Here is a 22,716-nt window from a genome sequence, read left to right as displayed (position 1 = left end):
AGTTATTTCTGGGTGTGGTGCTGAGTATCCGAGCCCAGATTTGATCCAGGTCATCCCAACACTGGAGCTGGTGTTCTTACTCGCTGAGCCACCTGGCCGCCCCTAAGCAATTGGGGTTAAGTAACTTGCTCAAGGTTACACGGCCAGGTGTTTCTGGGTGGGTGCTAAGTATTGGAGCCCGGATTCGATCCCCAGGTCATCCCGACACTAGAGCTGGTGCTCTTACTTGCTGCCTGGCCGCCCCTTGTTCCCCCATATTCTGACGAGGCTGCTTTGTCTTAGGAATTTTAAACACTTTGTTGACATTTTTTCATCTGTCTTTGCAAGTTCATGCCAGCCGTCCTGCTCACAGTGGTTTTGTTCTCCCCTTGCCCCCAGTGGAGTTTGAGGGAAATGAGGGCAGCACTAGACAAGACCTTGTTGTGCTAAATGATTGCTGTTTATAGCGAAAACTGCAAAATTACCGCCATGGAATGCTGTTGGGCTTCCTGAAGTAAAAGGCCCCCTCTTAGCTCACCCTGCCAAGAAGCGTAGAAAAGGAAAACAGAAATGCTCATCTACATGCACTGGGGCCCTGGTTCCTTCCAGCGTCTAGTGAGCAGATCTCAGGGCCTCTAGATTCTGTGGACCTTCCCAAATCATACAGCTTCTGAGAACCCTTACCACAAAGGAACTCGGCTGCTATGGAGAAGCAAGCATTTCCCTTGAGAAATAGCTGCTGATTTTGTTTTTTAAGAATAAGCTTGGATTTCCACATTGTATATGTTTTACTTAACTCTATAGCTCAGAATTACCACCAGTCTAAGGCAGCCTGTAGTCAGAAAGATCTGAGCTCAAATCTAGCTTCATTCACTCCCTACCTGTGTGACCTTGGGCAAGTCATTTAACCTTTGCCTCAGTTTCCTCATCTGTAAAATGGGGATAATAGCACCCCCCCGCCCCCTTCCCCCCAGCATTGTGGTAAGGATCAGGTGAGCTATTTGCAAAGCCCTTAGCCCTGTGCCCAGTGCATGGTCTGGGCTCCATTCACTCCAGTTTTATAGTGTCGTCATTGTTTTCAAGGCGAGGGCATTTTCCTTTTGTTGACCAACCTTTTGAACGTTTCTCCTAATAACATATGTCTGTTTTAAATGATGCTACTTACTGCTTAGGAGTGTTTTCATTGACTCCTTCCTCATCCAAAGTGCTTCTTAGATAGTAGCCACCCAGGGCCAGGACTGACCAGGCCTTCTGTCTCTTGACTGATGGACATCCTACAGACGGATGCTGTTGTGTGTTATGCATGCAGTCGATGCTTAATACATGGAAAGAACATCAGGGTACCTAGGCCTTGAATATTTGGCCATCAGAGTCTTGCAGAACAGTGACTGTGTTCATCCTTATTTCCATGGGATATGCCGTGGTTTCTAGCATTGAGAAAAATGCCTGGAGGCTTAACCATAGGTATTACAGTTTTAACTCCAGGTTCATCTTGTGACCAGGACCTTGCGTGATAAAACTTTTCACCTGTAGTTTCTTTAGCTACCACCTAACCCTGGCTGGGGAACCTACAGCCTCAAGGCCACACCGCAACCCTCTGGGTCCTCAAGGACGGCCCTTTGACTGAATCCAGACTTTACAGAAAAAATCCCTTTCATAAAAGGATTAGGACCTAGTCCAACTCCACCATTTTTTTTTAAAGGGAAGAAGTGCAGGGCAGGCAAAGTGACCCCCCTTTTCCCCAAGACAGAACCCTAGGTGGTAGCCCTAAGGTGCCAGCCTCTGCCATCCTTCTCTGGCCGCGGTTCCCTTCTTTATTCCCAGCCCTGTTTGTAAAATTGTTTCACTACATTAATTGCATGCTGATCACTGAGCCTAGTTTTTATTAGTGTTATAGAATAACATTTGGCTCAGTGACAGGAAGCAGAGCTCTTCCATTTGGGTCAGACAGTTTCCTCCTCTGTGGTGTTTGGGGGCTGCCCATTGACTTGGACAGAAGCACAGCCGCACTTTGTCCAAGGCCTGAGGTCTGTGGCTGGGCATCAGTGATGAACTTGATTTACTTTGACTTTCACCAAAGTTGTCAAAGACAACTGCTTTGTCTCTTGTGTTAGGCTGACAAAGCTAATTGATTTTTACCCTGTTTTAAAACTTCCTTCCACAGATGTTTATTCTGGACCGAGTTGAAGGGGATAGCTGCTCCCTGAATGAATTTACCATCACCGGGTCAACATATGCGCCCATGGGAGAAGTGTAAGTAGTGTGTCCATGGTTGACCCTCCCACTCACTCACCCCAATAAGTGGCCACAGCCCTGGGCAAATAATCACTTGTCTGAAATGCAAGTATTCAGTAATTCCCTGATATGTGCTAGGCACCAGGGATACAAAGACCCAAGTGAAGTAGGCCCTGCCCTCAGACTGCTTACGTAACATCCTAACCAGATACTGCATATATGTGTGCATGTTCTTATAGGAAACCGGGAATTCCAAAAGGTTAGAACAGGGGTGGGGAACCTGCGGCTTCAAGGCCACATGCTGCCTTCTAGGTGATCAGGTGCAGCCTTTTGACTGAGACCCAGTTTGACAGAACAAATCCATTTGTTCAGGGGATTTGGTCAGAGGGCCACATGTGACCTTGAGGCTGCAGGTTCCCCCACCCCTGGATTAGGGGTTGAAGGTGAGGGGCAGCCAGCACAGGAGAGAGGCTCAGGCTGGATCTGTGGGCCTGGGAGTCATCTGTTTATTGCTGATAATTGAACCCATGGGAGCTGATGAGAAACCCTGTAAGAAAGTATGGAGAGAAAGGAGAAGCAGTCCCAGGACAGAGCCTTTGGGGCAGGGTGGAGATGATCACCATCAAAAGAGACTGAGAAGAACTGGGCAGGCAGGCAGGAGAACTGAGAAGGGGGGGCGGGGATATGGAGAGGAGAGAGAACGTTCTGCAAGCAAGCCCTGGCCTTTTCAGCATGTTTGAGTTGAAGAAAGATGGCTTTTAGCTGGGGTGTGTTTGTGAGCGGCAGAGGAGTAGTGGCTAAGAGGAGGTAGTTGGGAAGATGGGAGAGGGGGGCCTCAAGGAGAAGACTTTTAAAAGGAGGATACTAGTGATTGTTGCCTGGCTCACAGAGGATCAAGGGAGACTGTGTGTAAGGCACTTTACAGACGTTAAAAGAGTATACAAGTGTCAGCTATGGTAGTTAGCAAAACATCTCACCTGACCTTAAAAAGTTCATACTTACTTGTACTAGTCCCTAGATAGAGGAATGAGGTATGATGGGGGATGGGCTGGAGTGGTTGGGTTTGTCTGGGACACACAGGATGACAAAGGCCTTGAAAAGGTAGCTTCGGGCCACTGGTGTGGAACCAGACCATAGAAATTTGATGGTGGATTCTCTAAGGGAGATTAAAAATCTAAGCATTTCATCGATCTGAAGCACTTTTAATGTAAGGTAAATTGTCTTCTACTGTGATCTCAAATAGTTGATTTTCTCAAGGTAGAAATAGTTATTTCTTATTTTCAAATGATGGGATCCTCTGAACTGCTTCTTTCTAGAAGTAATGATTGAGTGACTGCTGACAGCCTTAAAGTAAAAAAATATTTAAAAGAAAAGGTTTGTGGATCTAATTTTTAATCCAAAGTAAATTATTTCATGAATGGGAAGTAGATAGTATAGCACATGGGGAAAGAAAGATTTCTATGATTTCCATCTAACATCGCTATACCCATTTCCCAGTGAGTGTCACTGAATGACAATAAAATGTCCTTTTCATTTCAAATAAGGTGCTTAAAACAAACAGGGAAAAGATCTTTTACAAATCCATTTTAATCTTCTACCTCTTGTCTTAAAGAGATGAAATAGGCAGAAAGTCAAATTTCAAGAACAGATCAGTCATTTATCTTCCTGTTAGAGGTTACTTCTTTGAATTTTTAGAAGTAGCTCCATTCATCTCGTCGTACAGTGTGTGTTAACAAACCTCTCTGTCCAGAAGACATTCTAGACCTTCTTGAGTTGGGGGTTAAGTACTTGAATGTTGGGGCCTGTTCTTTCTTGACTCTGCCCGTACTGCATGGGCCTAGATGGCCAGAGCGGGGATGTCCTGTGTGAAGAATGGTCTTTCTCCATTTGAAGGGAGGAGTGTGTAAAGGTATGGTCTCTGTGGGCAGACTAGACGGAGCAGATGGAGCATGAAGCCAATGGACTTCAAGGGGAGACAAGCATGTCAAGAGGACCCCTGTTCCAATATGGCAGCCTCTGTCCACTGGCACAGTGTCATCACTCCAGTCATTTTGGAACAAAAAAATGTTCCATAATACAGAAACGGCACCTGAGAAGGAAGGCGGCCAAGCCTGGGGTCGGCGGTTGGGAAGGGAGTGCTCTGATTCACTGTCTTCTCTTCCTTTGACAGGCATAAAGATGACAAACAAATAAAATGCCATCAGTACGACGGTCTCGTAGAGCTGGCCACCATCTGTGCCCTTTGTAACGATTCTGCTTTGGACTACAATGAGGTGAGTGTCCCCGCTTTTTTCTTTAAGGACATGGTTGGTGGTCTTAGAGTCCAGCCTCCTTCCTTTTGGAGAGGGCCGAGTTTTCTTGATATTCCCCATTTATCAGAGGCATCCTGCATCCAGCCAGAAACCCTTGAGATCCATCCGTCAGGTGCCCTTTACTGCCATTCATCACCGTGCTGCAGACAGCGCATCTTGGAGTTTACATGGCTGGAGTGAATTGTTGGGCTTCTCTTAAGTGTGGGCCACGTACCCACGGCCAGCCATCCCCTCTCAGAGAAGGCCACATGCTTCATCTTGCTTCAGAAATGGCAGGAATCCTGTCTTAGAGACAACAAACTGAGACTTTCAACACTTCTCACCATGAAGGACTAGAAGCACAAAGCTTTGTCAGCTCTCTTCACAGCCCCACCCACCCCTCACCTCCTTTCCTTAGAAGGGAGCATTCAAATCGAGAAGCGCATTTGTCAGTGAATTTCATCTTCCTGTTAGAGGTGACTTCCTTTGAATTTTTAGAAGTAGCTCCATTCGTCTCGTTGTACAGTGTGTGTTTACAAACCATTCTAGACCTCAGTATTGTCAGTGAGTCTTGAGAAGATAACGCGGAGATTGTCCAGCCAGACTCTACTCTGGGACGGTCCCAGTGCCAGAGAATCTTTACCATGGTAACAACTCTCACCCTTTTCTCTCCTTCATTTTTCTTTAAAATAAAGGCAAAAGGAGTGTATGAAAAAGTTGGGGAAGCCACAGAGACCGCTCTCACTTGTCTGGTTGAGAAGATGAATGTCTTTGACACAGAGCTCAAAGGCCTCTCCAGGATCGAACGCGCCAATGCCTGTAACTCGGTCAGTCTCCAGGGATTCGGGCAGCGATGGGGGCTGAGGGCACCCTGTGTGGGCCACATCTCATCTCATGGCGTCTCTGTCTCTTGGGGTCCTTTTTCTAGGTTATAAAACAACTGATGAAGAAAGAATTCACCCTTGAGTTTTCAAGGGACAGAAAATCAATGTCTGTCTATTGTACACCCAATAAACCAAGCCGGACGTCAATGAGCAAGATGTTTGTTAAGGTAAGTGCCAAGAAGGAGAACTTTCCATTGACTTAACAAAGCCAGAAACAGTTACCTACTTAATTTCAGTGTTGCAATGTGCAGGTGACCCAAAGCCCACTTTGTAACCTGGATGTCTTGTCCTTTTCTTTCTAGGGAGCCCCTGAAGGCGTCATCGACAGGTGCACACACATTCGTGTGGGGAGCACCAAAGTTCCAATGACTCCTGGGGTCAAGCAGAAGATCATGACAGTCATTCGGGAGTGGGGCACTGGCAGAGACACGCTGCGCTGCTTGGCGCTGGCCACCCACGACAATCCTCCCAGAAGAGAAGAGATGAATCTGGAAGACTCAGCCAACTTTATTAAATACGAGGTCAGAGGTGAAAGGATTCTTCATTCGTGTTCTCCAGATGATTGTGTTGAAAGGCCTTCTCTCCAGCTCAGAAGGCACTTGACTCTACCTTTCCACAAGGAAGAGGCGAGGCTTGTGCCCCCCTCCCCCCAGGCAGATGGCTGGGCACAGCTTGCTTGGGCAGGGGTTTTCTGCTCCTGTCAGCTCCTGGGCTGGCTTGGGCCAAGACTAGGTGGCTTATTAGACTGCTTGCTTTATGATGAGGAGCTAGGGAGACTCTGGGCAAGGGCATCTTCAGAAAAGGACAGAGCAGGCTAGTGCTTTTCCTGCAGCCTGGCTTCTGACTTGCAGCTCTTGAGCAGGGGTGGAGTGCCGTGTTCACTAGTCCAAGGAGGGGGACTTCCTTGGCTTGAGTCTGTCTTCACGGTTCGCCATCTGTGGATGCTCTTAGTTCTGGAAATGCCGGGGTCTTCAGGGTCAGCAAGTGTCTTGGTCTGTTTCTTGGCCCATTTCAGAGTATAGATGAGGCCCAGGTTAGTGACCTGGATTCATTTGACTTGGTAGGCCCAACCTGAAAAGTACCAGTATTGGGGCCTGAGGGAATAGTGTGTGGGTGGGTGGGTGCAGGGCCACAGGGTTGGGGCACGTCCCTGTCGTGGTGCTGCCCGGAAGTCCACTTACCTCTCGTTCTTTGCAGACCAATCTGACCTTTGTTGGCTGTGTGGGCATGCTCGACCCCCCAAGGACCGAAGTGGCCTCGTCGATAAAGCTCTGTCGGCAGGCTGGCATCCGCGTCATCATGATCACCGGAGACAACAAGGGCACCGCCGTGGCCATCTGTCGTCGGATTGGCATCTTTGGGAACGAGGAAGACGTCACCGCCAAGGCTTTCACGGGCCGTGAGTTTGATGAGCTGAGTCCTTCTGCCCAGAGGGACGCCTGCCTCAATGCCCGCTGCTTTGCCAGGGTGGAACCTTCCCACAAGTCCAAGATTGTGGAGTTTCTCCAGTCCTTTGATGAGATTACAGCCATGGTGAGTCTGGGAGAAGACGCCCATGCGTGTGGAATCGAGAGGTGGGGGTTGGCAGATACGGGTGAAGCTGGTGTCACCATTCTCAGGGCCTCCCATTCAACCAGAGAGCAGCGGCTCATCCTGTTGGGACAGCTTAGCTAGTAAAGGAAACCATTCTTACCAGAGGGTCTACTCATGTCAGAGCCAAGTCACAGTTTCTCACTGGCCCCTTAAGTGCTCAGTATCACGTGATCACCCTAGTATTTTTGTAAGTACCCATTTGACTGGAGTCTCTTCAAGAGTCAGTACAAAATAAGGGCCTGCTCTGTGCCAGGCTCCCCTTTAAGCATTGAAGAAACAAATAAAAAAAGACTCACTGCCCTCAAGGAGCTTACAGTCTAATAAAGGAAGGAAGCTAAAAGGGGGGGAGGGGGAGAGCCCTGCAGGGACCAGACCCAGTGGGGGATGGGTAGCAGCAGCCCTTGGCCCTGCCCTCACGTGAGATGGGAGGACCAAGATTCAGGGTAAAGAGATTTCCCAGGGAGGAATTTCTTGGGGAAGGCAGACAGGCCACCATGATGGAGAGAAATCCAGACGCTTGTGTGGCTTCTTGGCAGTGGGGGCTGGTTTCCTGTTCTTCCCAGGGTGTTTTTGTGTATTCACAGTTGGCTTCTGTGTAAGAATAGGGGGCCATGTCCTACAGAGCGATGAGGGGTCTGCAGGCCTGGACTCTGGTCACTGGCTGGCTGGCTGGGGGCAGGGCAGCTCAGCTCAGGCTTCGTTCTCCCTCTCTGTGAAAGGAGAGAGGGACGTGGTAGCAAAGGCTAGGGCCTTGTCTGATTCTGCGAGACCCTTGTGGTCTAACGGTTTGCTCTCAAATCTGCCCTAGACTGGGGACGGTGTCAACGATGCGCCTGCCCTGAAGAAATCTGAGATTGGCATTGCCATGGGATCTGGGACCGCGGTGGCCAAAACTGCTTCAGAGATGGTGCTGGCGGACGACAACTTCTCGACCATCGTGGCGGCCGTCGAGGAAGGGCGCGCCATCTACAACAACATGAAGCAGTTCATTCGCTACCTCATCTCTTCCAATGTCGGGGAGGTCGTGTGGTGAGTGTCCGGAGTGTCGGGGATGCAGGTCATCCCAACGGGACAGCGACCCCCACAGAGGAAGGGGGGGCACCAGGGGAGTGAGGGCAGAGCAGGACGGAGAGAAGGGCATTAGCTAGAATACAAGTTTGTGCTTTGTATTCATTTTCTCTTTTGTTGTTATTTGAAGTTGTGGCCCACAATAATGACCCTGCTGTGTGTCCTCTTCTTTTTGGGGGCAGCATTTTCCTGACTGCTGCTCTAGGGTTTCCGGAGGCCCTAATCCCCGTCCAGCTCCTATGGGTAAACCTGGTGACAGACGGCCTCCCAGCCACGGCCTTAGGCTTCAACCCTCCAGACTTGGACATCATGAACAAGCCGCCCCGCAACCCCAAAGAGCCCCTCATCAGCGGCTGGCTCTTCTTCCGCTACCTGGCCATCGGATGTGAGTAGACCTGGCCGGCATTGCTTCCTTTTCAGTTCCTTGTGAAGTGTCAGCAGGTGAGTCGAGATGACTCGCTTACTGCCTTACATGGTGCAGACCTGGAGCTTTTCACGAATGTGTTTAGTTCATGACATCCTTCTCTCCCCTCCAGGCATGGCATCATGTGCACTAGGAAGGGCACTCAGATGGGCCTGTTGGTTCATTGAGACCTGTGTGCAGATGCAGCTGGGCCTCAGAAGGTGGTATCATCATCAGCTCCCCACACCCAGTGTGAGACAAGTGAGGGCTGGCCACAGGTCTCCTCACTCGATGTCCAGAAGTCACCACCAGGAGAGGCTAAGGAGGGACTTCCCCTTGGAAAACCAGATGATGGTGGTACCAAGGGCCAGAGAATGTCACGTCATGTCTCTCTCTCTCTCTCTCTCTCTCTCTCTCTCTCTCTCTCACACACACACACACACACACACACACACACACACACACACACACACGTCTCTCTCACACACACGCATGCGCAGGCACAGAGTAAGGAGAAGGGTCAGCAGTCTGTATTTTAGAATCTGGGGCGATCCAGGAATTTTGCTTTGATTTCTAAGAACTGGATGTTACATAAGCCAAGCCAGCCAGTGGCAGTGCTCCCAAGGGGCAGCGCTGAGAGAACAGTTTCCTTGCTAGTAACATCATTTCTCAATTCAGGGAAGATGCTGAAGCCTTTTACAATAAATCGCTCCTTAGCCGGTTGAACATTTCCCTCGTAGTCTTGCTTTGATTCTACAAATACATTTATCAGCAGACTTGGCGACCCGCTCACCTTTCCTCCTGCTGGCGGTGGAGCGCGGTGTCCTGGAGGCTCGGGCGCCTTAGGGGTCGCCAGCCAACGGCCCCAGGGAGAAGCTGAGCACCTCACTAGCCCAAATGTCCCTCCCCTAACCCTAAGACAAGGCCCAGGCCTCATGCACACTGTTTGTTCTTTTGTCCTCAGGTTATGTAGGAGCAGCGACTGTGGGGGCAGCCGCCTGGTGGTTCATCGCTGCTGATGGCGGTCCGAGGATTACCTTCTACCAGCTGGTACAACACCGTCCTGTGGGCTGGGGTGGGGGAGGGTGGCACAGAGGCCAGGCATGACCTGCCCTCCTTGCTTGCAGAGTCACTTCCTGCAGTGCAAAGAGGACAACCCAGACTTCGAGGGCATAGACTGTGGGATCTTTGAGTCGCCGTACCCCATGACGATGGCGCTCTCTGTGCTGGTGACCATTGAGATGTGCAATGCGCTCAATAGGTGAGTGACCGCAGCACCTTTGAACAGCTGCCGTCATCACGGGTTTCAAGCACCTGCCATTTACAAGCCGGTTTTCTCTACAAGTCTGAGCAGCAGGGCAGGTGTGGCTGAGAATCGACCCCCTGATTTATGTGCAGGCAGAGGGGATCCTCCCTGCAGATGGGAGAGCAGGGAGACCTCGTCCTTGAACCTCAGTATGTGTCTTCTTAATTCAAAAAGTAACTCTTGCTGTTGGGGTAACTGGCTATCACCCAGGTGAAATGGAAATTTCTGAGTTGCTTTAGATGTTAAAGGGCAAATGGAACAGAATTTGGAGACTGCCAAAATTGGAGGCACCCCTTGGGCCTGGAGGAGCCGAGAAAGATGCCTCAGCTGGCCCCCACCCCATGGAGACCCCTCTTCTTCACCCCCATGGAAATGGGACAGATCAAGTTAGGGTCTGGGTCAGGGGCCAGTGCAAAGATGGCAGCCTGGGATTACAGTCTCGCTGCTTGGCTTTTATTCTGGTGGTGATAGGGTGCTCTCTAGTCCTCTTCCACACGGGTAACAGGGTGTGTGCATGCCCTCAATGTCTCACTGCAGCTTATCGGAAAACCAGTCCCTGCTGAGGATGCCACCTTGGGAGAACATCTGGCTGGTGGGCTCCATCTGCCTCTCCATGTCCCTCCACTTCCTCATCCTCTATGTAGAACCCCTGCCGGTGAGTCCTGTGGGCCCCCAGGGGTCCCTCCCCAGGCCCTGCCCCCCATGCCCCACCCTGGTAGGGAAGCACAGACATGACCTGGCCCCCTTCTTCAGCTCATCTTCCAGATCACGCCTCTGAATGTGACCCAGTGGCTCATGGTGCTGAAGATCTCCCTGCCCGTCATCCTCATGGACGAGACCCTGAAGTTTGTGGCCCGTAACTACCTGGAACCTGGTAAAGAGTGTGCACAGCCCACCTCCAAACCGTGCTCTTTCCCAGCCTGCACCGAAGGGATCTCCTGGCCGTTTGTGCTGATCATTATGCCCTTGGTTATCTGGCTTTATAGCACAGACACTAACTTTAGTGACATGTTCTGGTCTTGACTGACATAGTTTTACATAAAAGATGTTTAACTTAATCGATTAATTTTTTTTATTGTTTAAAGCAACTGTCTATTTCTGCTGAATTTTCACATGAACATGTTTGCTGGTGAAGGAGGTTTCATACTCTCAGTTTTGTTTTGCTTTTTCTGACTCCAGTGGGGCAAGATTTTCCTTTTTTATACACATAATTAAAGTGTCCATTGACATGTACAGAGAACTAACACTATTTTATGCAAATATTTTTTTGTAGATGAAAAAGCATGTACAGTGTTCTGTCCAATAGTCTCATCCTTGTATAAAGAAATCGTTGAGCCAGCAGACATTGTCAGCAAATTAATTGGCGGCAGATTTTAGGGAATGAATGTGTGTGGTTTTTTCTAAACCTAAGTAGCATGTCTTGTCTTCTGCATGATCACCTGACGTCACAGTCTGATTTGTTTTTATTCATAAGCCAATTTTTCTGCACTGAGCAGAGTACCGCTACCTCAGTCAGTATTTTTGGTTTGCCGCCCCGCCCGCCCCTCACCGGCAGCACCACCCCCTTGCCCTTCCCCCACTCCCTCTTGGCTTCTTGGTTCTCGGATGCCGATGGTTTTGTTTACATCCGTCTCAATGAGAGGTAGGCCTATTCTCGCTTGTGCAGAAAACATTGTTCCAGATTCACTCTCCTGGACTCATCTCCCCCAACGTAGTTTTTAAGGTTATTTATTTAAACGTCTAATGTATTTTCTTGTAACAGACATTGTTTTGCCAATGTTGCCCACTTCAGCGGCACTTACCTAGTTTTAAAAGAAATAAATAAAACCTTTTAAATGGACAGAGGAAAAGACCTGTCTCGTTTTAACTCTTAAAGTGGCTTAAGCCTAGTTGGGACTCCTTACAAATCCGATAGTCTGTTCCTTTCCCTTCAAGGCCTTAGACCAGAGCCTTGGGATTGTGATCGAGGAGCAAGAGCCTGGCACGGTTAGAAGTGGGGTCACCTGCTCGGTCCTGGATGCCAGCTGTGATAGAGAGATGCACCATGAGCTCCGGGGCGGGGGGGGGTGGGGGGGGGGGGGGGGGGTGCGTGTGCGTGTGTTTTGTAAAATCTGTAAATAGCACATGACCAAACAAACATACTGTAGAGAGCGGTCTTCCCTGCGGCACTAACCGCCACCACCATCATGGTCCATGTTTGCGCATGTTTCAAGTTCAGTCCGATACCAACAACGCATAGGTCATTAACTGTCCTTAACTGTGGTGTTTTTCTCCAATGCCTTCCAACCTTCATCAACTAAAGTGAGTATTTTTTTGTTGTTAACCCGGGGTGACTTTGCTTTTTTTTTTTTAATAGTCTACTGTATGATGTTAATGAATAAATGACTTCCTTGGTCCCATGCTCCCTTGCTGTGCTATGTGATTTCTGCCCTTTGGGCACCTGGCCCAAGTGGTCATGCAGCTTCTGATGAGAGTTTGGCCTTTAGAAACCATAAGAGGGCAGTCAGGTGATGGACTGAGCTGGCGCGCTTCACCAGCTCGTTGTTTTAGGGAGTTCATCTCAATAGCCCCCTCTTCTTAATCTGCTTCTGGGTTACATCCTTGGAATTTAAGCCAAAACCGTCCAGTCAATAGGCAACAGCTGGTTGGCTGAGTCCCCATCAAAGATTGATAAGTTCTGTCCCAAGTGCCAGGCTGAATCCTCATGGACTCCCAGATCCCTCTGGGTCAGCTGGTATGGCCTTAGCCCACCAGAGCCACTTCTTTTGGTCAGAGAAAACCCTTAGCTGGACCAACATCCCTCAGCGTACCTCTGTGTGTGTCTGTGGGACAGGGAGAGCATCACAATAAGGGAGGATCCTGTAGGTGTAGAAAATACCAAGAGATTCTAGCACTGGAATTTTGGGAGGTGATGTGCACCTTCCATTTTTCTTTAATTACCTGTGTGAGCTGCTGCTGTTTCAGTCTTGAAGGTCAGTCAAGGCTTCCCCAAACCCCCTTCAGCGGGGTGAGCGCCTAAGCCAGGGAGGGCCTCCCCCAACAGAAGGCAGCAGACAGCCAGTCTCCAGTGCCCTCCTGGGCCTGCATCACTCTTCAGTCTCATGTTTGTCTGAAATGCCTAGAGGAGGAGAGGGGGACACAGCTGCTTTTCCACTGTGGGCCTCACTGTAGCTTGGGCTAGCTTGCCACCAGATTCCTTACAGATGGGCATGGCATCTTTGGCCATGGAGAATGAGCCATGGTGTAGTCAGTGGCCGTCCTTCCTTGATGGAATAGTCCAGGGCAGTGAACAGATTAGACTGCCTCCCTTCTCTTTTTGGATGGGGCAGGACCCTCTTGGATTTCCCAGCATTCATCCTGGGCCCACCCTCTTGGTGCTGCTTGCATCGACTGAGAATCGCTGCTGCCATTAAGTTAACCTGTCCTGCGGCACCAAGGAGCTTGTGACGGCCTTTGTGCCTTGGCAGCCCCTGCATTCGTAAGGCCTTCCTTTGCTCCGCTGCTTTGCAGTCGGCCATGGCCGTGTGTGTGGCTGGTACCATGGAGTATGGGTAGGAATCCTGGGAGGGGGGCAGGCACATGCCCATCCTGGTTCTGCTCCCATGATGGGCCAGAGCTTTCAACCGACACCTCTCTCTTCAGTCTTTACAGGGAGAACGTCATCTTGACCTCTGCCTGTTGGAGCCTTGTAGCCCAACTGGGGACCAAGTACTCTGGCAGCAGCTTAGAATAACATGAAAGGGACTGGCCCGTTCCCCACCCAAAGATGAATCTGTGTTCCCATGTAGGAAATGAAGACTCTGAGCAGTCAGGTTTTGAGTAAAGCCCCAGGTTAACATAAACTCAGTCTGGCAGGGTAAGGCAGCAGCTACTGCCCTCGAGAACAAGCTTCTTAGCTACTGGATGACCTTGAGCCTCCGCTCAGTCTCTGGCTGCCCTCTGGGTTAACATTTTAGGGGGTTTCCTCCTTCATCTTGAGGCCTTTCTGAGGCTGTGGCCATCTCTCAAGAACATCAGCAATGATGGGGGCCCAGCAGGTGGCCAGGGCCCAGTGGAATGAATGCCTGCCTTCACTGCACACTCCTGCCTCACACTTGTAACCATTAACCCTCCTTTTCCCATGTGCCAGTTGCACACCCACTAACCCCCTCTTGGGACGTTTCCTAACTGCACCGAGCCGAGGGTGAGGGCAGCTAGCCTTGAATCCAGCAGTATAGTCCAGGTGTCCCCCCCATTGTGGGCCATTGACAGTTACCATAGGAACGTGCTGGCCAGTGAGCCAAGGTCCAGAAAGAGCCAGCTTGGCACCGTCTCTCTGTCACTGCTGATCTTTTTTGTCTTAGTTTTGTCATAAGAATAACTTCCTTTCTCCTCCCATTTTCCTACCAGGCTGATTTCCTTTCTCTTTCCTTTTCAGCAATACTGGAGTAACTGCTTCCTAAACCATTTTGCAGAAAAGTGTGAGGTTGTCTTGTTGCGTGCATGTGCGTTTTTTTTAGCAACATCTACCAGCCCTCTGCATGTGTGATGTTGGAAAAAAAAAAAAAGGAAAAAAAATCCTCTCAAACTCATTGTGTGTGATGTGGAGGACGTGTGTTACCGATGGGGTTTCACTTTTTAAAAAGAATCAATTACTACTTTACAAACGTGCAATATAGTTCAACAAATCCGAAAACCCTCCCGGGAAGTTTGTTTTTTTTGCCGTACGGAGACCTGGGTCTTTAAAAGCTTCAGCCGACCGGGAATTAGGAGCTGGCAGCCAAGTTTCCATATTTCTCCCCGGGATAAAATGCCATACCTTACATAATGTACAAATCCTCAATTGTAATGCATGCCTTCTGTTGTAAGTAGCCAACCTTCTGTATGGTCTCATCGAAACGTGCTACTTTATAAACAGCAATGTACAGTATGCTTATTTATAAACTCATGGAAAACACTACAGATGTTGAATGTTAAAAATCATAGCCAGCCCTCCAGTCCAAAACTTAAGTTTTGTTGTTGTTTTTTTTAAATGTGTGCAAACAACTCTTTTGCACTGTAATAATGTAACTTATTTAAGGAAATCCAAGCAGTAGACAGATGTTGGTGCAATAATACAAATATTGTGATGCGTTTCTCTTAGACCTAATGCTAAAAGTCCACTTTTGATCACAAACGCATGTTGGACGTTAGAGACTGTAAATAAAGATGCGTTGTTTATTTCTGTGCTCAGAACAATAAGCATCACAACCATCATGGTTTCAGGTAAATAAATTTCTTCTACAATACAGCCGTGGGGTGTTCTTTGATGCACTGTTTTTGGAATGGTGATGGCCTAACCAACCATTAGCTTGGCCCCTCTCCCAGGAGGGGAGGAATGGTTGGCAGCCTGAGAGCTCTGAAGGAAGGGCTGGCCAGGGAAGCGGCCCTTGGCTTATCCTACAAGCCCACCTTTCTTGAGCTTGATGCAATGGCAAGTGGTGGGATAGAAATAATGCCCCCTCATAGCCTGCCCTTTCCAGACCTGTCCGTATGTTTACACTAGAAAGGGCTTTGAACATTTACTTTGCCTCTGCCTAAGAGCATGGAAGAGCCCTCCATCCAAAGAGGAGGGGCCTTAGGTCAACATGCAGTACACAGAGCAAAGGGGCCTATGGGACCCCCAACCTCATGGGCCCTTCAAAAGTTTCATTGCCTTGGCCTGAAAAGTTCACATCCCTGCACCTTCCCTTATGTAAAACTGGCAAAACAACTGTGTGTTAAGCGTCTCACACATGTGATCCCTCACCTCTGCTGAAAAGGGGAATAGGTCATAGACAGCATCTGACTTCTCCATACAACTGTCATCTAAACCCCATATTTAGGAAGATCACTACAGGTTGGAAGCCCTCACTGAGTGAACCGAGACTGGACCCCATGCCTGTTCCTTCTCAATCTGGAGCCCTTTTTGCCATGTTGGCAAAGGCCCTCACAGCTGCCAAGCAAATGCCACCATATGCCAGATGAAAGCCTGGCTTTGGCTGTGTTGGCTTGGGGGCAGCTCAGAAAACTCACAGGTAGAGAAAAGACCAATCCATGTTAGCTACTTGGAGCTCTCCCCAGGCAAAACTCAAGCTGGCTGGGAGGCACTAATGTGGGTTTAAATCATGAGCCCTGCCTGTTTGGATCAGGCAGGAGGGAGGGTCAAATCTAAGGGCCTCCAGGCTTCCCCTCTTCCTCACCGTTTCCATTGCGGAGAACGCAGGCCAGGACAGCTCACCTGACGCTTTACCAAATTCTGCAGCATGATTTGACAAGGGCTAAAAAGTGTTGATGGGTGCCTCCCTAGGCTTCCCAAGGCTTTACCTACTATAGTAGTGTTTTCTAGGCAAATTAAGCTGTACAATCCCAAGTCCTCACAGAACAGTGACTCCCACCCTTGCTGGCTGCCTCTATTTTAAGATGCCTCTACATTCCCCCACCCCATGTTACACCTGTCTGGTTTCCCACAAGGCAAGGTCAACACCTAATAAGCCACTTGAATATCCCCCGTTACATGTGGTTTCAAATGCCCTTTTTCAGTCTTGCTACAATCCCAAAGTACCTTCCCCTCTACCTCCAAACATTGCCTCCCTGTTGGGATGGACCCAGGTTACCCCCTCTAGGGATCCTCATGAGACCCCAAGAGGTTAGAGCTGACGTGACAGCCTTGAAACAGTACCAATCTCTTCATGTCCAGGGAGTCTGGTGTGGTGAAATTACACAGGGATGTTCCGTTTGTGAGGCACCCTGGGGTGGAGACATCTGAAATCATCTCACAATATGCCTTTCAGGTCCAAGGCGATATCCCAAATCCAAACAAACCAAACACTGCATCTCTCCCTGTGAATCTGGGTTCTAAGAGCCGATAATCTAGTAGGGGAGGGCAGGGAACAAAGAGGGAAGCAAGTTGGCTTTTCATGAGTGAAAGATGCAGTAGAATCCAGAGGCATGCATCTCTTGCCCCCAGAGAGATGTGAGACGAGGTCTACCTGTCTCTCCTTTCTTGTGTGGGACTGGCAGAGTACCAGGAGAGGGGGAGATGATCACCAATGGGAGAAGCTCAAACAGTCCTAGTACCGCCTGAGACGTGACATGTAGCTGGCCTTCAGACCCCACTAAGTGAACATCCACAATCACAGTGGCAAGCTTCCTCCCCAACATGCCAGGGCCCGCCTACACGCAGGCACGTATGTCCCTGCCAGCCAGCCCCAGTCCCAGGCTACTGTCCTCACTCCCTGCTTTCCTCATCTCTGCCTAGTCTTGGCCTGCACCCCTTCCCCATCTGAACACCCCTCTCACTGACTGAGGAGGCCAGGGTTTAACGAAGTATCTTTGCTGGGCCCAGTCTGACCCAAGGTAGGGGTGCCAAATGGTAGATCTGTAGTTTGCTCCAGTATGACACACTCGGGAGCCAGTCCTCGCACACCCCGGCATCTGGGCCTCTCCTACTGGACACGGATACTCACTACAAAGATACAGCACTAAATCTAATGAACAAACATCTGTAAAAATGGCAGGGCTGAGGGGCGGCCAGGTAGCACAGCGAGTAAGAGCACCGGCTCCAGTGTTAAGACCTGGAGATCGAATCCCGGGCTCAGACACTTAGCACCCACCCAGAAACACCTGTCGGGACGACCTGGATCAAATCTGGGCTCAAGATACTCAGCACCACACCCAGAAATAACTGGCCGTGTAACCTTGAGCAAGTTACTTAATCCCGATTGCTTTAAAAAAATTTTTTTTTTTTAAATGGCAGGGCTGGATTCTGAGGCCTCTGTCTGGGACCCCATACCTCTAGCTAAAATCTCATCTGGAATTCAGAGACAAAACTGGGCCGAGGGGCCAGTCCAGGGTGGCAGTTTTCATGGGGTAGGAGTGGGAAGCCTTGGCCATGAGCCCAGTAGGGAGGGAAGTGAAGGGCTGCCACCCTAGAAGACAGGCCCCAAAAGGTCAGCCTCATCCTTCCCTGGGCCCACCAGCTTTGGAGATCAGCCCAAGCCAGCCTGCATCATCTCCAAGCCCTCTCACTTGATTCCTAGACTAAAAGACCACCCAGAGAAAAAAGAGAAGGGAACGTGGACTAGAGGTGGCACTCCCCTGGGGATGCAGGGGCCACAGAAGAGAGGAGGCCCCTGGGGATGGGGAGAATGGATGGCCCTGCACCCCTGGGGGCAGGGCAAGGCAGGCACTTGTCCACTAATGGCTGATTGTCTCCTGAAGGTCATTACCTTCTGGCTACTTCATCTCCATTTCTAACCCAATCTAAACACCTACTAAGTGCAAAGTACTATGCTCCAGTCTCAGGATACCATACATACCAATTGCTATCCTCAAGAAGTTTATATTCAGCTGTAGAAACGAGCAGGGATAGAGGCCACAGACTCGTGACCCAAGGAGGGAAAGCAACTACAAGTGGAGGAATCACAATAGGGAAGCTCAGTGGGTGGAGCACCAGGCCTCGGACTCTCCACACACCAGCTCAGTGACCCTGAGCAAGCCACTTCTTTGCCTTAGTTTCTTCAACCTTTTTTTTTTTGGCTCTTGTGACTTGCCCAAGATCACACGGCTAGTTTTTTGTGTTGTGTCTGAGGCTGGATTTGAACTGAGGTCCTTCTGACTCCAGGGCCGGTGTTCTATTCACTGCACCACCTAGCCGCCCCAGTTTCTTCAACCTTTAAAATGGGGATAATGACTACCTGGGATTTTGTGAGGTTCAAAGACGGTAATATCTGCAAGGCACTTTGCACAGTGCTTGGCATACAGTAGGTGCTATGTAAATGCCAACTATTATTATTAATATCCTAGAACACTCTCTGGCCTACTGTGCCACCAAGATAAGCCCCAGCAGGGATGGAAGAAGCCCACAAATGCCAAAATAGTTTTTTAAATTAATTTTATTTTTTTTCAAATAACAAAAATCTATTTTTTCTCCCACTCTTCATCCCCCACCCCTTAGAAAAAATCAAAAGAAAAAGAAAAACCCCTGTAACAAATATGCATAGTCAAGCAAAACAGACCCTAACATGGCTGTGTCTCAGTGGACACGTGTGGTTTGGGAGGAAGGCTTCCTGCTTCATGGCCAGCCTGCTGGCATGGGCTCAGTCCCCAGGAGGGTCCAGGCTTTGCAGTGTGGTCATCACACAAAGTGTCCATCAGGTCTTGCTTCTCTGTGCCTCAATTCAGCAGAGCCTTCCCATGTCTCTTAAGGTGGGCAGGCCCAGAGTCTCCATTATAACCACGTGGCAGAACCTGCTTCAAACATCCCCCACGTTCACACAAGAAGCTTCTGTCAGTGTTTGCACGTGTGGGTCCAGGCCTAGCAGGGGGATTGCTGGGCTGCGGGTTTCGCCACTCTGGTTGCCTTCCAAAGGCTACACTGGCTCCTGCCTCCTTCCATCTCCCTGCCTGCTCGCAGTGATGCAGGAAGGCCTCCAGCTCGTGGCCTGGGTGCTCTGCCTCCTCCCTTCTCCACTGCGGGCTCAGCTGAGGGCCATGCTCTGCCCCAAAAGAGAATCTATGGGAAGTCCCTCCTCTCCGGAGCTAGGAGGGCTCTCTCCTACCTCCAACTGTCTTATTTTGGCTCCTTTGTGTACACGCTCTATCTCCCAGCAACTAGCGCAGTGTCAGGTACACAGCGGGCACCTAATAAATGTGCTGAGCTGAAGACGAACAGGTGAGCTGCACCAAGTCCTGCCTTACTTTGTCCTAGACTATGCCCGACAGCCCTGCTGTCCCATCAGCAGCATATTTAATGTCAAAGACCTTCATGGTGACATGTTAAGCGGGTGTATGTGTTCCCTGAGCAGACACAAACAGAAGGGAAAGTTAGCCTCAAGGGGCTAAAGGAGGGCTGGCTGTCCTGGCCTAATTCAGAAGCTAAATACAATCAATTTGGGCCATTTCAATATGGCCTATGAAGCCCCAAGAGTTAGAAAACCTTGAACCATCAACACCTTTGCAAATGCCAACAAGTCAGGAGATCTGAGTTCAAATCTCAGCTTCGACACTCAGAAGTGATCGTTGGCAAGTTACTCAAACTTCTCCACCTCAATCTTCTCTTCTGTAAAATGGGGGTGCCAACGCTTGCCATGCCCACCTTAAAGGACTCTATAGAAAGGAGTCCTATCACAGCGAGCCCACCATCACCCACTTCCCAGTAAATCTATTCGGCCAGCCAGGCGACTCTGCCTAGCGCCCTGGGAGCCCAGCCCTGAATTCCCAAAGGACACAGAAAACCTGAGTCTGGCCCTTCCCCCAGGGGACAGGACAGCGGCTCCAGAGTTACCCAGATGCCACTTGAGGCCTAGCCAAGGGCCCTGGTTAAATCAGGTTTCCCAGGCTTGTCTGTAGGATCTAACATCAAGGGGAGGCTGCACCTTGGCCTAGAGTCACAGGCCCACAAAACAGTTACAAGATGCCCTAAGTGACTCCAAAGGCCTCTGGGAGCTTGTGTTCAAGGGGCTGGGAGGAGGGCACTGCTCTGACTATAGGGAGGGAGGCTGCTGGGCACTCCAAACCATAGGCCTGCAGAGACACAAGGTGCTTCTTCCCCATGAATTGCCCCCTCCATCTTCACTGCTGAAGGCCAGAGCACAAGGTAGAAGCAGAGCTGCTCCCTTACGTCTGCCCCGATCGAGGCTTATCCATCCAAAGGAAGCCCTCCTTGCCTGGCAGCACAGCACAGTCATTTCCCTGGGGTCTCAACATCCAGCACCTGGTGCTGGTGCTGGACTCCCTGGAAGGAAAGAGCAGGAAGGCTTGGCCCACGAGGAGCCAAGCTTGTGGCGTTAAGGACCGTGGTGAAGGCTGCCCCATCAGCCTCACAGACAAGTCCAGCAGACACACGTAGGGCAGGTCCAGAGAGCAGACCCCGCCCCGCCCCCTACACCCCAGTGACCAGAACAGATCTGGAGGAAGCACAGGCTGGGTCACAGACAGACTGGTTCTGAGAAGCAGATGACACTACAGGCAAGTTAGTTAAGCATGGAAATTCAAACCCTGGCTGAAGTCAGTTTCTCCTTCAGGTACTTAAGCCATGGGACTGGGGGCGAGATGGAGAGTCTGTGGCCTCCATTTCTGGCTGTTAGGGATCTACCAGCAGAGGCGCAGCTGGCACACAATGACACCCACACACACGAGGCAGCATCGTTTTAAAACCTTTAACAAAAAAAGGAATTTTCCAGCTATTTCTGGAGACCAGACAGAACAGGAGAAAAGCAATAGCAAGAGCTGCAGAGTGGCTTTCATTTCAGCCAGAGGAATCCCATCACTGTACCCAAAAGTGGCTTTATTCTGTAATTACAGCAAACGCGGAGCCAGGGGCTCCCATTCACTGCTCTGTGATAAGCTCTAGCCAGTGTCGAAGATCATGGCCTGGGCTCTAGAGGCAATCACTATATTATCAAATAGGAAAATGTTTGCAAAATATCAAGTCTCAGTTTAAGGCATTACCAACAATGCAGAAAGAAGCAAAATCAAAAGGGAGATGCTGAACAGCCTATAGGAGTTGTTAGCAAATAGGCAATGCTTTGAAAGGGCCAACCTGCACCACCTTTGGAAACCAGCAAGAGCGCCCACGCCTCCCTGGGCCAGTCTTCTTTTCCACCGCGATGCCACATTCCTTATGAAGCATCTTTCTCAGTCAGAGACTTAGGATCAAAGTGCACAAAGACCGTCTTTTGTCCCGGAGCTCGAGCACGCTCGCATGCTTCCCAGACTGCTCATGGTAAGAGCAGGGAGGGGACAGAGATTCGGAGAGTTCGGCAGGCTCAGTTTTCAAAAATGAAGTTACAACTCAGAATGGAGAGTGAGAAAACCAAATTCCCCGTTGAGCTAACATGGTATCCTTCCCAGCCAAGGATGCCCCAGGCTCTGCTCGGGCCACTCTGAGCTGCTCCCATCCAAGGGGAGGTGCGAGGCCTCACTGCATGCCGAACCACTGCTCCTGGTCGGCCCATTGTGCTGCCTCGCTGTCACTGCCCTCCAAGTCCCCTTCCTCCCCACTTCCTTCCATGTCATCCACGTCTTCCTCCTGAGTGGCGTCGGTGGGACTCTCCTCCTTCTCCATCTTCTGCATGCCCTCTAGAGACTTCTGGTCATTGGGATCCAGACTACAAGACAACAAAGCAAAGGAGAGAGTCCTAAGTAGCATCCCCTTCTGTGCCCTCTGACCCTCCACCAGCACTGCTGCCCCCACTTGGAGAGGCTGGGCACGCCGGCTTCCCTAAGCTAGAAAATTAAGAGGACTTTTTGAGGCTCCTTCCAGCCCAAAGCACAGTAAGTCTGACCTCCTAGCCCTGCCTGTCTAGTTCAGGAGACCCTCTAGTTCCATATTGCTCCACATCTGCCACAACTGGGCAGCCTACGCTTCACTCTCCTCAGCACCCACTCAAACTGATTCCTGCTTCCAAGCAAAGCTTAACCTGAATGACCGTTAAAATAAAGTGCAGTCTAACAGCCTCTCCTTCCAGCGGGCGACAGTCTGAAATCGCAGGCCTGGAGGTGAGGTCACACAGGAAGCTGTCAGCATATGGAATAAAGAGTCCTATTAATTTATTAAAACTTCCCAGATCTGGAAGACAGGAATAAGGCTGGGGCATATGGAGAGCCAGACACCAAAGGGAAGCTCCTGAATGTAGTTCTGACAAGCAGAGACACCAGACAGACCTGGGCTTCAGCTTGGCCAAGTCCCTGGGCTCCAGGATTCCCCTTTTGTCAAGGGAGGGGAACACAGGATCACAGTTACAGCTGGCAGGGACTTCAGAAACAAGCTAGTCCAACCCTCCATTTTAGAGATGAAGAAACTACATCCCAAGGAGAGTAAGTGATTTCATTGGCTCACAGAGGCCTCTTCGTCTCATGTGACTGAAGGGGGATCCTGAGGTCCAGAGAGACAAGAGACCAAGTGACTTGCCTAAGGTCACAAGTCACAAGCAGCAATGGTCTTCTGATTCCAAA

The 22,716-nt window shown here is 50.0% G+C and overlaps 2 protein-coding genes across 9 annotated transcripts in view; one reads left to right on the top strand and one right to left on the bottom strand.

The window, feature by feature from the left end:
* Positions 1-15,028, top strand: part of ATP2A2 (ATPase sarcoplasmic/endoplasmic reticulum Ca2+ transporting 2) — a 61,647-nt gene extending 46,619 nt beyond the window's left edge. For 2 of the 4 annotated variants that reach the window (XM_069081452.1, XM_069081454.1), the window contains 12 exons: positions 2,144-2,232; positions 4,385-4,487; positions 5,201-5,332; positions 5,434-5,556; positions 5,692-5,910; positions 6,587-6,922; positions 7,791-8,011; positions 8,233-8,435; positions 9,418-9,503; positions 9,581-9,714; positions 10,297-10,414; positions 10,513-15,028. In XM_069081452.1, coding sequence (XP_068937553.1) covers positions 2,144-2,232; positions 4,385-4,487; positions 5,201-5,332; positions 5,434-5,556; positions 5,692-5,910; positions 6,587-6,922; positions 7,791-8,011; positions 8,233-8,435; positions 9,418-9,503; positions 9,581-9,714; positions 10,297-10,414; positions 10,513-10,782 — 2,034 coding nt within the window. In that variant the 3' untranslated portion in view covers positions 10,783-15,028. The remainder of the gene's footprint in view (positions 1-2,143; positions 2,233-4,384; positions 4,488-5,200; positions 5,333-5,433; positions 5,557-5,691; positions 5,911-6,586; positions 6,923-7,790; positions 8,012-8,232; positions 8,436-9,417; positions 9,504-9,580; positions 9,715-10,296; positions 10,415-10,512) is intronic. The other 2 variants (XR_011167103.1, XM_069081453.1) reach the window with 2 other exon arrangements.
* Positions 15,029-18,635: 3,607 nt separating this feature from the next.
* The window catches only part of ANAPC7 (anaphase promoting complex subunit 7), a 30,734-nt gene continuing 26,653 nt past the window's right edge, over positions 18,636-22,716 (bottom strand). For all 5 annotated transcript variants that reach the window (XM_069081754.1, XM_069081750.1, XM_069081751.1 and 2 more), the window contains one exon: positions 18,636-21,869. In XM_069081754.1, coding sequence (XP_068937855.1) covers positions 21,680-21,869 — 190 coding nt within the window. In that variant the 3' untranslated portion in view covers positions 18,636-21,679. The remainder of the gene's footprint in view (positions 21,870-22,716) is intronic.

Source organism: Petaurus breviceps, unplaced genomic scaffold (assembly GCF_028583685.1).
Source record: "Petaurus breviceps papuanus isolate PSGF00001 unplaced genomic scaffold, PetGlider_PUasm1.0 99, whole genome shotgun sequence".
Lineage (NCBI taxonomy): Eukaryota > Metazoa > Chordata > Mammalia > Diprotodontia > Petauridae > Petaurus > Petaurus breviceps.
This window is presented reverse-complemented; position numbering and strand designations above follow the sequence as displayed.